The sequence below is a fragment of the Nematostella vectensis genome, chromosome 5 (genome assembly GCF_932526225.1).
Source record: "Nematostella vectensis chromosome 5, jaNemVect1.1, whole genome shotgun sequence".
Taxonomy (NCBI): domain Eukaryota; kingdom Metazoa; phylum Cnidaria; class Anthozoa; order Actiniaria; family Edwardsiidae; genus Nematostella; species Nematostella vectensis.
Genome location: NC_064038.1, coordinates 7,063,923 through 7,076,825, shown reverse-complemented (window position 1 = coordinate 7,076,825; position 12,903 = coordinate 7,063,923). Strand labels below are relative to the sequence as shown.

At 39.6% G+C, this 12,903-nt stretch overlaps 1 protein-coding gene and 1 long non-coding RNA gene across 2 annotated transcripts; one reads left to right on the top strand and one right to left on the bottom strand.

Moving 5' to 3' along the window:
- Positions 1-921: 921 nt before the first annotated feature.
- LOC5503436 (RNA-binding protein MEX3B) lies at positions 922-4,077 on the bottom strand. Its single transcript, XM_001624464.3, has 2 exons — positions 3,391-4,077; positions 922-3,268 (listed from the first exon to the last, which is right to left on the bottom strand). Exons 1-2 carry the CDS (start codon positions 3,614-3,616, stop codon positions 1,986-1,988), a joined length of 1,509 nt encoding a protein of 502 aa, XP_001624514.2. The 5' UTR covers positions 3,617-4,077; the 3' UTR covers positions 922-1,985.
- Positions 4,078-4,236: 159 nt separating this feature from the next.
- Positions 4,237-12,900, top strand: LOC116611448. The gene is made up of 3 exons (XR_004293488.2): positions 4,237-6,168; positions 8,517-8,721; positions 9,301-12,900. It is a non-coding gene; the product is annotated as an uncharacterized LOC116611448 (long non-coding RNA).
- Positions 12,901-12,903: the final 3 nt, after the last annotated feature.

The window sequence follows — 12,903 nt, the reverse complement described above, 5'->3', positions numbered from 1 at the left end:
TACAAAATGATCTTTGTTCAGATTTTCGCTCAAAACAAAGCTAGCACCACATCATCATAGTCTTGTCCTAATACAATTCATTTGACTCTTTGCCAAAACTATCCACATACAAACTTATCCCTGAAGGGCAATTTATGCAAAACAGCTGAGCTTCACAGAAGCGTAAATATTAAATCATTTATGAAGACTCTTAACCAATGAGAACACTGAAAATTCCCGCTTTCTTGTTGGCTGACGTTGGCAAAATTACTTCACTTTATAGTGTCTTTCTAATACCTCAGGGCGAAATCGATTTCAAATTCACGTTGGAAACGGGCTGTAATGTTCATTAATTAAACAAATCATTTCCAGTATAAACAGACGTAGCTATTTCAGCATTATTTGTGTATAATTTCGTGACTTTTCCAGCGGTATGAATTTACCTAACGGGTGAGGGAAAGACCGAGACAGCCTCCTTTTGGTTGAATGAGTAGATTGTTACAAGACGAATACGGAACGACCACCTTACTTTATGATGACCAAGGGGCAATCCTGCCTAGTAGTTTATAAACCTGGGTCATAGTTTTTGAATAAAAGAGCACGGGTCAAGTTTCAAGCAAAATAGTGATACGACTTTCCACCTTAGTTTGTTTACAGTAGTGATTAATATTTTAGTACAAATGATGGGCTTCGTTTAGTGTTTGATAAACACAGACCAAGAATACTAAAGTTTAAAAACAAAAATTCTATTCAAGGGTTGAAAGTTGAAAGGGAGGAGACCAGGAAAGATAATTTCAGAGGAATCTTCCATCCACTGATGACTAAGTTAAGATTCGAGAGTGTAATCGATTTATGCAAATTCCCATCACTAAGGCTTACACAAGATTTCTAAAATAAAAACATAACAACCAGTTCCTCGCACACGCAAAAACCGAGACACGGTTTATAAAACCATTGTTCGCTTTTATTAAAACAATCTGTAACACTATTTTCGTAAATACATGCAAAAATTCTGGTGCACTTGAAACGAGCTTGCACGACTTAGAGAATTACAAGAGCAATTCGTCGCTCTACACTCTATTTGCGTGGAAACCCTTTTCTGTATAACAATTTATGTGCCATCATTAATTTTACAAATCTACTAATGCGGCATTCACAGGAATATATATATATACTTCTTTAATAGCAAAAAATAAAATTTACAATTTAATTCCTCTGTATACGAACTTCAATATAGCAGTATGTAGGTGCATTAAAATAAAAAATACTTTAAATTCTGAATTCTCTTACAGCTCAGGGTCTGGAGAACTAAATATTTCCGTGTATTCTACTTATCCGGAATATAGAATATTTTAGCCATATTAAAATACTATAGGTCAATAAATCTATCCTTCAACTTCGTGCAACAGAATTAGAATATCATATAGAAATTATGCCTATTTATTGTACAAATACCATATATATATTCTTTTAGCATAGACTCCAAGTATGTATCAAAATGTTATCGATATTACATAAAATAGATCACATAAATATTGCTATGAAATGTGGCTGGAGTGGGACTCTGTAAAATTTTCGTTATTATGAGCCTTCATTTGGGCTACTACTTCACGGAATAATAAAGATAGAGATGCGCATCGAGATACTTCGATGAGTAATTTTTCCTAATTCAAGATGAACATTTATAACTAAGACATGCAAAATCATGTCGGAAATTTAAAGATAATTTTGTCACAAACCCCAGCTAAAGTTATTAACTTAAGATACTCTCGACTACATATTAAATTAGCAAAAACTTTGTCTAACTTTACATATTTCCTCATATTTATATAGTTGAACTCGGCGAGGAAATCGCGGATAATTCGCTGATTGCGAGTCCACTTGACAATTTTACAAACATAGACGTAGTTATCAATTCTACTTATACTATAATACGTTATCTCGTAAAGTACCTCCACTGGATCCAGTCCCGGAGCGGTACATGTTTATCTGGGTTATCCTTCGCTTTATGAAAATATACGCAGTACCTGAGTAACATGTTTCTGGCATACAGGGCAGACAGAGTGCTCGTCTCGGATGCGATCAGCACATTCCATACAGAACAAGTTGTGTCCGCACGGCACCAAGGCGGCGACGATCTCGTTCTCGTAGCACACAACACAATCCTTCTTCTTGTCTTTGGTAGTTTGGTTATTATTGGTCTCGGTAGTGAGAGACGGGCGTGTGCCGATTGCCTCCACCGGTGTGGTACTTCCAAGGACGCTTCCATTTGCAATCGTGGAATCGGATATGGTCGGACTCGTGGACGGTGCTGTGAATGGAGTGAAAGCCTGCAGCGCAGAGAAAGCTGAGCCAGGCAAAGCCTCGCTCTTCAGCCGCCGGATGGTGTCTCGCGGACTTGCAGGCCTGCCGATCGCACTTTGCAAACTTGAGCTGGTCACGCTGGAGCTGCGAGAGTACGGCAGCTCACGAGCGTTGCTCAAAGCGCTTGTCACTGGAGCCCAGATGGACGGCGATGGTGGCGTCGGCGCAGGGTCAAACCCTCCAGAACCGCTGGAATTCGCATCCGAGCCTACATCCCGATCCGTTGGTGATGGGAAATCACTAAAAAAGAACCCATTCGGGGAGAAGGGGCTATTGATCGGATTGAAACCCTCATTCTTGGTGGAGCCGTTCTGGTAGTAGAAGGAATCACTGGAGTGCGAACGGCTCTGACTCAGCGATGTGGAATCGCGAAGGCTGGAGAATCCAGACTGCGAGCCGCTACTGTAAATAGATCCCGGGCGAAAATCATTAAAGGAGTTGAGGTCGCCGTTATGAAACACGCTATCATCGTTAGCGTCGAGTAGTCCGCCGGTCCTGTTGGAAATGTGATTGAGAATCTCGTTGCGCGCACTCTCCACGTTTTCCCCCGATCCCGTTACTTCAAAAACAGGTTCCTTATCGCGAGACGGAGTCACGATGTAGGTATTCGTTTGCTGCTGAATCCGCTTGATCGTAGCACCCTTAGGACCGACAACAAGACCCACTACTCTGTACGGCACACGTACGAGAATCGTGCTCTGGCCAGGCACGCTCGGGGATGGGGGACCCGGAGCAAGTGAATTCAGGCTGTTATTTTTTCGCTGAGCTCGTATCTGAGAGAAGTGCTCTGCTGCAGAAATGATTTCTCTTTTAGCAAGTGTAACATCCTCTTTTCTTCCAGTCACGACAAACACAGGGTCCTCTCCTCTGACTGGAGTCTTGATATACGTATTGGTCTTCGCACGTAGCGCCTTAATCTTGCAGCCTAAAAATTCACAACATAAGAGAAGACATGTCAGAAACACGAGGTAGCTACTGAACAAGTGTACTGGGCTACGCTAATTCGATTACGACGAGGAGATCGCACGGAAGATTTTTCCAACATACCTTGGCGTCCTACAATCTCTGCGACGTGTTCGGAGCTGGGTACAGGAACACACTCTGTCATATTCATACTCTTCTTGGAGCGAAGATCGTCGAAGTTCGGGTTTGAGTCCTCGTCGTTGGTGAGGCCCAACATTGAGAGCTCTAGTGCGATTTGTAGCGCCCTCTGATCAGCCTCTAGCTGGCCCTGGCTCATGCTGTCCATATCGAGTACGAGAGAGCTCGGCATAAGGAAATCGAGCTCGCGACAGCTACAACTCTACGTCTCAACTTCACCGTGTTTAGCTCGGCTGAATCTAAGCCTACGATGCAACTCTTTTTCCCGCAACTAACAAGCCGGATAGACGTCATAGAATTTGACCGAAACACAACCCATAATGCTTAACTCATTTGCAACATCTAGCGGCACGTGACAGGCAAAGTGCACCCTGATTGGCCAGTCCCACCGGGAGGTTTTGTTAGCTTGTCATGGTGCGTACAGCCTTGTCATGGCTGCCGCGTAGCGCTGATTAGGAGAGTTTATATATTCACGCCCCTTAGTTTATGCCTCCAGACTATTTCCTCTTCAATTAACAAGCAATACTCATAAGAACAGCTCAGGGCAGCACCGCGCTTCGCGATCGCGGCGACAATACTTGCCCGATTCGTGTATATCCGTTCCGCGCAATGCGTAACTCGACCCCGATCAGATTTCGCTTCTCCCAAACGGTTTCCTGTTTGGCTCGTCTATGTATTCATCACACCCATATATATGCAAATTCTACGTTTTGTTTATAACTCGCTAGCTGCATCTGCTTAGTTATGCGGAAAACCATCACAAAGCGCGGCGCTCAATTCATTTACGGTCCCAGTGCGGACTCCAGATTTGAAATCAACTATACACTCTTTTGTCTTTTGCATAATACCTGGGGGAGTTTACTACAAAATATCTAACAGGATCGTGGAATATTCCGCGTATCTTTTATAAAAGCAGGTGCGATACGAGCAAAGTGATTTCAAGTACAAACACTGTTAGCATTTGTAAAGAGCCTAGTTGGGAGCCTTCCCCGCCGAGACCAGTGTTTTGTGTATTGCTTTGTTTTGGAGATGTATATCTCGGGCAATATTTGACAAGCATCTAGTTTGGATTTTTTGCACACATAGGAAACTGTATCCCTATCATCTTTTTTTAGACGACATTCTGAAAAACAAATAGGTTTAACAACTATTGGCATGCTACAGTGCGTGTGAATTCACGAGAACAACACGTCTTCCAACTAGCACTAATGAATGGAAATAGACAAAGATTGTTGGTTTCCGCTTAACTCGGACTCTACAAACCTGCGCAAATTCCAACTCGCAATTACAACCGCAGAGGAACAGTATTTACATTTAGTTCGTATAAGACTGATTACTTTTATTGGTCTTTTATAATTATCCGTCGGCCGATTGGGTCCTGTATCGATACGCAAATATCTCGCCTTTTCCATGGCTGATTTAAGGACTTTGCGGTCCTTTTCAAACTAGCCGAAGTTGTCAGAACTTCATAGTTCAGTGCAGTTTGTAAAAAGAGACTGTCAATGTGATCACTCTCTTCTTCGCTTGAGTTGCTCGTTTGTCATAGCTCTTACACAAAAGCTTTCCAATTGGTTAGCGATATCTGCATTTGAATGGGTCCCTCTGCCTCTCGTTCAAAGTCTAATATCGTAATACCTGCTCTACGCACACATAGAAAACACGTGGTCTAAGCAAACGAGCCTGAAACATCCACCAACTGGGTTCACCAAATGTCACTTAAACACACTGTACATTCATTACAAAAAAACGACCGGAAGTTCATTCTTTAGAACTTTACGCAACTTCTTGTTAACATGATCCGCAATAGGTGACTCTAAATCTCTGCGCTAATTTGCATCTGACGGACAAAGGGTTGCAAACTACAATAGCACTAAGAAACCCCATAGATCCCGTTAATAAGTTTAAGGATTATTCTCCAGGCACTTAGATTAACGAAGCCAGCTAAAAGACTGATGTGGAAGAAACTTATGGATAGTGACTTTGCGAGCGCAGGGGAATATAAGACCAAGCGTGTAAAGACAGCGTGTATTTGGATTTTTCTCGTTGGACAGAAACAGGTAGTTTTTTTTTCCCGGCGTGTCCTGATAGAAACGCCTAGAAGTTGCACACGGATGTTCTGTTTGAAACGCTATTTTTTACCGCACCGTATCCGCTACTATCACCAAATCCGATACATCGCTAGGAAAATCTACAAACATTCATAATTGCTTCCTCTAAACTGACAGGCATTTTTTTAGATTTGACAATCATAACAGCTAATAGAAAGGCTATTGTGTTTGAGTTGAGCTGGCTGGTAATGGGGCATAGCTGCTTTTGTTGCGCATCTGGCGAGCTGATTTCTCTAGGGGGTGGTCAGATCGTTCTTTGTCTATACAACAAGACCGTGATCATCGCTTTCAAAGATGAAGAGCATCACGGAGTGTTTTGTCTGCGGCTAAGCACACAAAAAATTGGCAAAATTTATTATTAGATGGAACACCAATGAAAAATTTATCGCCTGCAAAATTTTAATTCCGTGAAATGAATAAAAGTCTGAAAAAGCTACAGAATATTTTGGGGCTTCTCCCACAAAAATAGTTGTTATGTTTGGTAAAATGCCTTTGGCAAGGATATAAATGTCTCCCGAAGTCGTGGGTGGTTTTCAAGGAGCCACTTATCAAGAGGAAGTTAACAATGTGTAAGGCTAAGGATGCCGCAAGACTTGCGTACTAACCGAATGCAGAGGTAAAGGTTTGGTCTTACTCTGCCGGGGGAGGGGACGTTAGCGGGGAATGAGCGTCATTAAGCTTGCTTTTGTGAGAGTAGAGGAGCAATTTGTGGAAAGTTTTATTAAGCCTAAGCACACGTACAGAATAGGTGATTAATCAACGCTTTAAAGCATTTAAGTGAGTGTCTTGAAGAACGTTTGCAGACTAAACAGCCGATGACTTGGAAAGAAAACACGGCAGAGCGCCTTTGTGGTGCAACTAAAAAATGTAAAGAGTGGAAGAATATTTTTTCTCAGTAATAAGAGATTAAACAAAAGAGCTTTTATGCTTAAACGGTTGTTTGTACTCAGTGGTCAGAATATCTCTTATACAGTAATACTCGCAGCATTAAAATAATAGTGCACTTGATCAGGTCGCTTGGCCCGAGAGCGCCTTATCATGAATGATGTATATCTATGAGTCATTTCGAGGATATTATGTAAAAAGTATGCAGTACCCTTTTGTTTGTAAGAACGTCTAATTTTCGGTTGAGGTTGGGCTGTTCTTATTTTTTGAGAAAAAAAAGGCTAAACGATATTCTTGCCATTTTTGCTTATACAAAAATATCATACCGAATGAATTATTAGGAAGAGAATTACACAAATGATCTATAGCAATTCTTATGAAAACAATTCGAATCTGCCTTTAAGAACACAGCAGACTAACAAAGAAAATATTTTCCTGCTACCTGAGCCTCGGCATGTTCTTAGTATGTTCTTAGCATTTTGCGAAATCTCCTGCTGGACAGTCTTATAAAAAAGGTTCTTCAAAAAAGATAAATAAACTAAATAAACTACAAATAAACTATACTGATATCGTAAGATCATCCAACAGACACAATGCCCCCACCCCTCCTTCACCTTTGCTAAACATAGTACAATAGGGGACTTGCGCTAAGAGATCACGTGACTGTTGGGGTGGCCAACTAGCGCGCGCTCAGGCTTTTGGCGGCAAAATAACCGCAACAAAAAGCAAACTCATTCGGCATTTACGAAAAAATCCAGAATTCTTTTTTTTTTCCAGAAAGGGTTTAGTTTCATTTCAAGATTTCATTTTTACGTCGATCTCTGGTGTGACGGGCGCAGTCATTTCTGCTTCTTGTTTGATTATTTTGTTTTTAATTTGCCACTCAGAAACACGTGATCTCTTAGCGCAAGTCCCCTATTCGTGTAACCTCTTCCCCAGTTTAAAATAGCAGGTTTCTTGATATACTGCAGAAGCCACCGCGGGAGTATCCTGGGTAACAGATGCCAGTTGCATTTAGGCTTCTTAAAAAAGGCCGAGTGACAAGGCGCAACAATATCGACAAACAAACAATCTGTTAACAAACGAAATGGCCAACCCCGTCCCACCCCTCACCAATTCTAGTTTCGGCGATGCCAGAGCCTGTAGTTATCGGGGGAATCTCGTAATAACCTAACTGGTTAGCCTTGATTACACCTTTACACGCGCCGATTTGTCGGGCCTGATTTTGGTACGTTCATTTGGTGTCGGCCCGGCTTCTTCAAATCTGTAGCTTACCTATCAGATTTTGGGCACGAACTCCACAAATCATAGCTTGTTTAATGCTCTTGCCGTCAACCGGACACACACACACCGCTGACTGTGACTCCGATTTCGTGGCTAGCGTATCTCAATTAGTAAGCTGAATATACAGTAAGTGAATATTACCCAGCAAAGATATGGTAACAAAACCTCTTGTAACAAATGGATGCAAAAGATAGGGTACGTAACGATTATATCCAAAAAACATAAAATCGAGATACCTAATAGAGTTGTCATCTTAACATCAAAATTAATAAATCCTAAGCTTAATCTTTGACAGAAAAAGGTACTCTAAAATAAGTAAAATTTAGTCTTTCCGCTAGATAAATGCCAATAAACTAAAACCAGCTCGCACAATTGGGCAATAACTGTGTTATTAGTTTGCCGCCATATAGGTCACATTTGGAAATAGATACTCTCTAAAAAATAAAAAAATAAAAAAATAAAATGGTTTCTTATAGAATTAGTACTAATTTGGAAAAACTGGTACATCTCGTAAATCATTAATTCCAAAATGCTTTAAATTCACACTTGGCTTTAAATTAACAGCAACACCTGAAATAGGAGCAGTAACAAAAAAAACTCAACCTCACCGGCAGACAACAAAGAGAGTAATATCAAAAACAATATTTGAAGGCGCATTATTTGATGAAATCTCAAAATAACTATCTAATGACAAAGTTGTATACTTCAGTGACAAAATGCATTAAAAAATATCACAATAGATTCCGAAATCAGCCGCTGGGAATGGATACTTTCTCACACTTGGTATTTTGCTAGGATGACGAAATGGCGGTTGACAGCGACAAAGAAACACTATCAATATGAGTGTTTAGAGTATCAGCGGCAACACTAACCATGGCAATAACAAAATAATCACAACAAGAACCGCAAGTCGAAAATAACAACGCCAACAATAATAAGCAAATGCCCAGACGGAGCGGCCCTCTGTACCTGTGCTCATACCAGTCCTTGTCAACTCGAGGTATTTATAGCACGTGCTGAACCTGTAGGTAACACGAGTTTTATTCAAAGAAACTCAATCAATTTTAGCACTAAAAAACAAAACAGATATTTCTTAATACATAAAGAAATCCTGTTCTCTAGAGGATTTAGCAGCGCTTACTGACTGTAGGGCGCAAGCTACAAATTCAAAATAAACACTATTTTTTCCTGTAGTGTTGTGTTATGGAGTGGAGGCGAAATGAAGTGAAGTTATCGGGTAAATGAATCAGGGGAAAAGAAAAAATTCACCAAATAACCAACTTCGGAATAAAAACACTTATATTTGTCGTTTTGTGTAGTTTGAATAGGTACTGGCCCTCCGCATAATTTAGTTGTAGTTGTAATGGCCGAATAAACGATTATGAATTTGAACTCAATTTTTCAGATTCCATTTAAACTATAATTTTCTGATAAATATAATCATTATGATATTCTTCTTAAAAATTGCTCTCTCGGCTTAATCGACACAAATGAGACAATTAGACATTAGAAAAGGAAAAATTATTTTAGTCACTGAGAACAAAATCGTTTTGAATAACAAAATGTGCTTTTACTACAGGTCTGCTGCCACCAACAAAACCAGTAAAAAACAGTAGATGACATGACAACAAGGAGGTAATAATAACACAGCACCATTGAATAAAAAAGAGAAACAAGCAATACATAGAGAAACTAATTAAACTAGATAAGATCGTTGTGAAGCCGCCGATTTGCCTAGTAGAATACCTGACAAAGCAGCCAATTTTTTGGGCAGGATTAGGGAATATAGCGCATTCTCGATTCAATTTGCTAAATGAAGTATAAACTTTGTTTTTAGATAATTATTTCGCGGTTTCATGACAAAATCGAAGAAAACAATAACAAACGTGCGGCTTAAAAAATGCTCTTTAATTTCTACAGCACCGGGTCAATGAGAATCTTTTGCGAGAAGTCCATAGAGATTTTATGACAGTTTTTATTCCAGTATTTTAAACAATGAAAAGATGGAGCTGTTTGAGAAGTTTTTTTGTCTGGAACCCGCCAAGAACAGTGTGCGGCTCACACTCCTTGCGGTGACTAAAACTCCTAATGCTTGTGACTTCCTCAATTCTACTATTCCTTTTCATTATTCACTATTTCTTTCCACTATTCATTTTCACTTTTTTGCACAAAACTTTGTGATAAAACAACTCTTTTGTCAAATTTCGCAAAGCCATATTACTATACAAAGACATTAAGGAAGATAGGAAGACTTTTCTAATGAAAAAAAAACTTATTAACATTCAAATCTTGCATTCACAGATCGCGTTTGTTTTGAAAACTTCTTTATGGGAAATTAAAAAAAGGATGTCAATAAATACCGAAAGTAATTGTCGTAGGCATGTTATTGCAATACTTCCTATTTTCTAATTGTGGTAATTATATTTTTCTAAAGAATTTGCATGCGTAAGACATAGATCAGAAAACCTGTGTATCGGTACCAAGGTAAAATACAGATAAAACAGCAAGAAATACCAGAAAAGACAAGGGAGGTGGTTTTGGGGTGTTCTTAACTAATTTGTTTAGCCGAGCCTCTGTCTGTTCATTTATTCCCTGATTTCGTTTTTCTATCTCGGTATTTTTTTAAGAAAATAAAAGCTTATAGCCCAGTCTTTTTAGCAGCCGTTCGTGTCACGCAACGCCCCCGCCCCCATACAACATGACAAATAGCCAGCCTAGACACTGAGAAAACTCATTCATAAGACCACAATTGACTCGCCTGACCGCACGGTTTAAAAATATACACCTGGATTTCACCTCTCGGAATTGACTTAGAGATTACCGCCGAATAGCCCACATACTCTGTCATGTCAGTGTAAGAGAGCATCACTTACAAAGAAAATTGGCTAAACACTCGGAATTGACTCAGAAATCACCGCCTTATAGCCAGAACAAGAGGCTGTAGTTTCAATGTTCTAGTCTAGCTACAGGGAGAGGGAACATGTCATCCCAACGCCATTTGGTTTACTGCGCGGGTCAAAAGTGTACAAATGAATCGTTGAGTTTCAATCGCCAGTAACCAGCAGTTCGGAAATGACAATAGGGTGTCGGCATAAAGACGAACGCTCGCTTTGCCGGTTGAGCATATTGAAACAGTCTTTGACAGCCGCCATTTTGTCGTCCTAGTAAAGTACCAAGTGCGAAAAAGCATCCATTTCCGATATATTCGATTAAATTCGAGAATAAAGGATTAACTTTTTTTCAGATGATTATTTCGAGATTGTAGTACATTATCTGCCTTCTATTATTAAATAAAAACAATAACAAAGGTGTGGCTGACTAGGGCTCGTTAATTTTCTGATTCACCCAACACTCCAGTGCGAGCAACATACGGCTTACTTCCACACCTTAAATAATTGTTTCATTTATAGCTTCAGGGGGAATCAAACAGCTCTGTGAGCCAAATAGTGATTAGAAAGCGAAATTAATAAAACCGAGTAATAGTGATTAGAAATCGAAAGGTAATAAAACCGAGTAATAGAATCGTGACTTAAGCAGACTGTTTAATCAGATTTTATTTTTCTGTCATTCTGTTTTCATTATTCTTTCTTTCTTTCTTTGAAATCGATCTTCAAAGACACTAAACCTTTACTAAAATGTCATTGTTATTTAGTCGTAAGAGGGCTAGTTCTTAAACATGGCTTGAAACCCTAGTGTTCCAAAGATACTTAGCAACCAGAAAAACCCATCGTGAACACGAATGGCTATTATCCTGGGTGCTATGGCTCTCCTAGAGCGTTTGTAAAACACGTTTTATGACACGTCATGGTGTTAAATGTCAAATAGCCTTCAAGAAATCCATGTCATTTCTGTAAAAAAGGTTCTTCAAAAGCCCGGTCGCTAGTAAAGGGGCAACCTCTTGCAAACAAGCGTGAGATGTGTCTGAATAAAACCGGCTGAGTAGTTTCACCCTGTCTAATCCGGACACACGCTTTGTCTAGTTTTCGTAAGGACAACGCTTCCCACCTTGGTGACGACATCATATGAATTGACAGAAGAGGACTAATAAAGACTATAATGGAAGCCATATTGTTTCGCACCATAAAAAATGCACAGCAGTTTTAAGAAAGGGAGATATAAAAGAACCGATTGGACACGATTCAAACACACTTCAATAAATCTTAATCGAATTTTTTCGTGGTTAATATTTAAATCAATCCACTGTAAACGGTCCAATCTCTCAAAATGGAGTTGATTGTGACTGTAAAAAAACGGTTCTCCTCATGATTAAACTACGGATAAAACCGATCAATATGTACTGCCTGCGATAATTGTTTTCCCGACGCTCGTGAGTGATCCAATAGCATTCTTGCATGATAAGACGATCTCTTAGGACACCGACACGATCCGCTCATAATAAGCTAACGGGAAAAGCTTTTGAACTTCTTCTCATTTAAACAGATAAGTTATAAATGAACAAATGGCTTTTATGAGTTGACGGATCATAAGAAAGCGAAATGAAAAGGCCCTCAAAGAAATTAAGACACTAAAACTACTCATTTTCACTTAGACGGATAAGTAAGATGAGTTTTTTATGAGTGGTTGTTTTAACACGTAACAATGCATAGCCAGGGAGTTAATGGGCTATTGATAATAACAAAAAGTCGTTTGCACAGCCGTAGGTGCTGTTTCAAGAGGCAATGACAGAATGTATAATATCAGACAATGATATCAGACGATTTCCGAAAGCTGTTTCAGAAGACGATGAGAGGGAGCGCATGATCTCCCATAAGCGTCTAATGGTCACGCGTTACATTAAATGCATCATATGTTTCATAAGAGAATAAATGATATTTTATAAACGACACGCGATGTTTTCAAAACTGCAAAGCAACGCATAAAATTGCGTTACATTTTCGATGAGTAAAAAGAAATGATAACTTCTGTTAAACTGTCACGCATTGCAAAAAAACGATAATGTTCAATGAGAGGTAATAAATGATATCTCATAGACGTCACGCGAAGTCTGTAAAAATGTCACGCATTACTTAAATTACATGTTCGATGAGTGTAATTGTCACGTATAACACGAGAACGTTACATGTTCAAAGAAAGGCATTTGTAAGTGTCACACAATGCATGTCACGTAAGTCGTGTATAGAATGTAACCCTATTTCAGTCACGTTGTCAAGCTAAGCTCCAA

Bases quoted from the DNA above. Each gene is read 5' to 3' on its own strand.
- LOC5503436 (XM_001624464.3), bottom strand. From the start codon at position 3,616: ATGCCGAGCTCTCTCGTACTCGATATGGACAGCATGAGCCAGGGCCAG. The intron at 3,269-3,390 runs GTATGTTGGAAA...GTGAATTTTTAG, and splicing joins AGAGATTGTAGGACGCCAAG to GCTGCAAGATTAAGGCGCTA.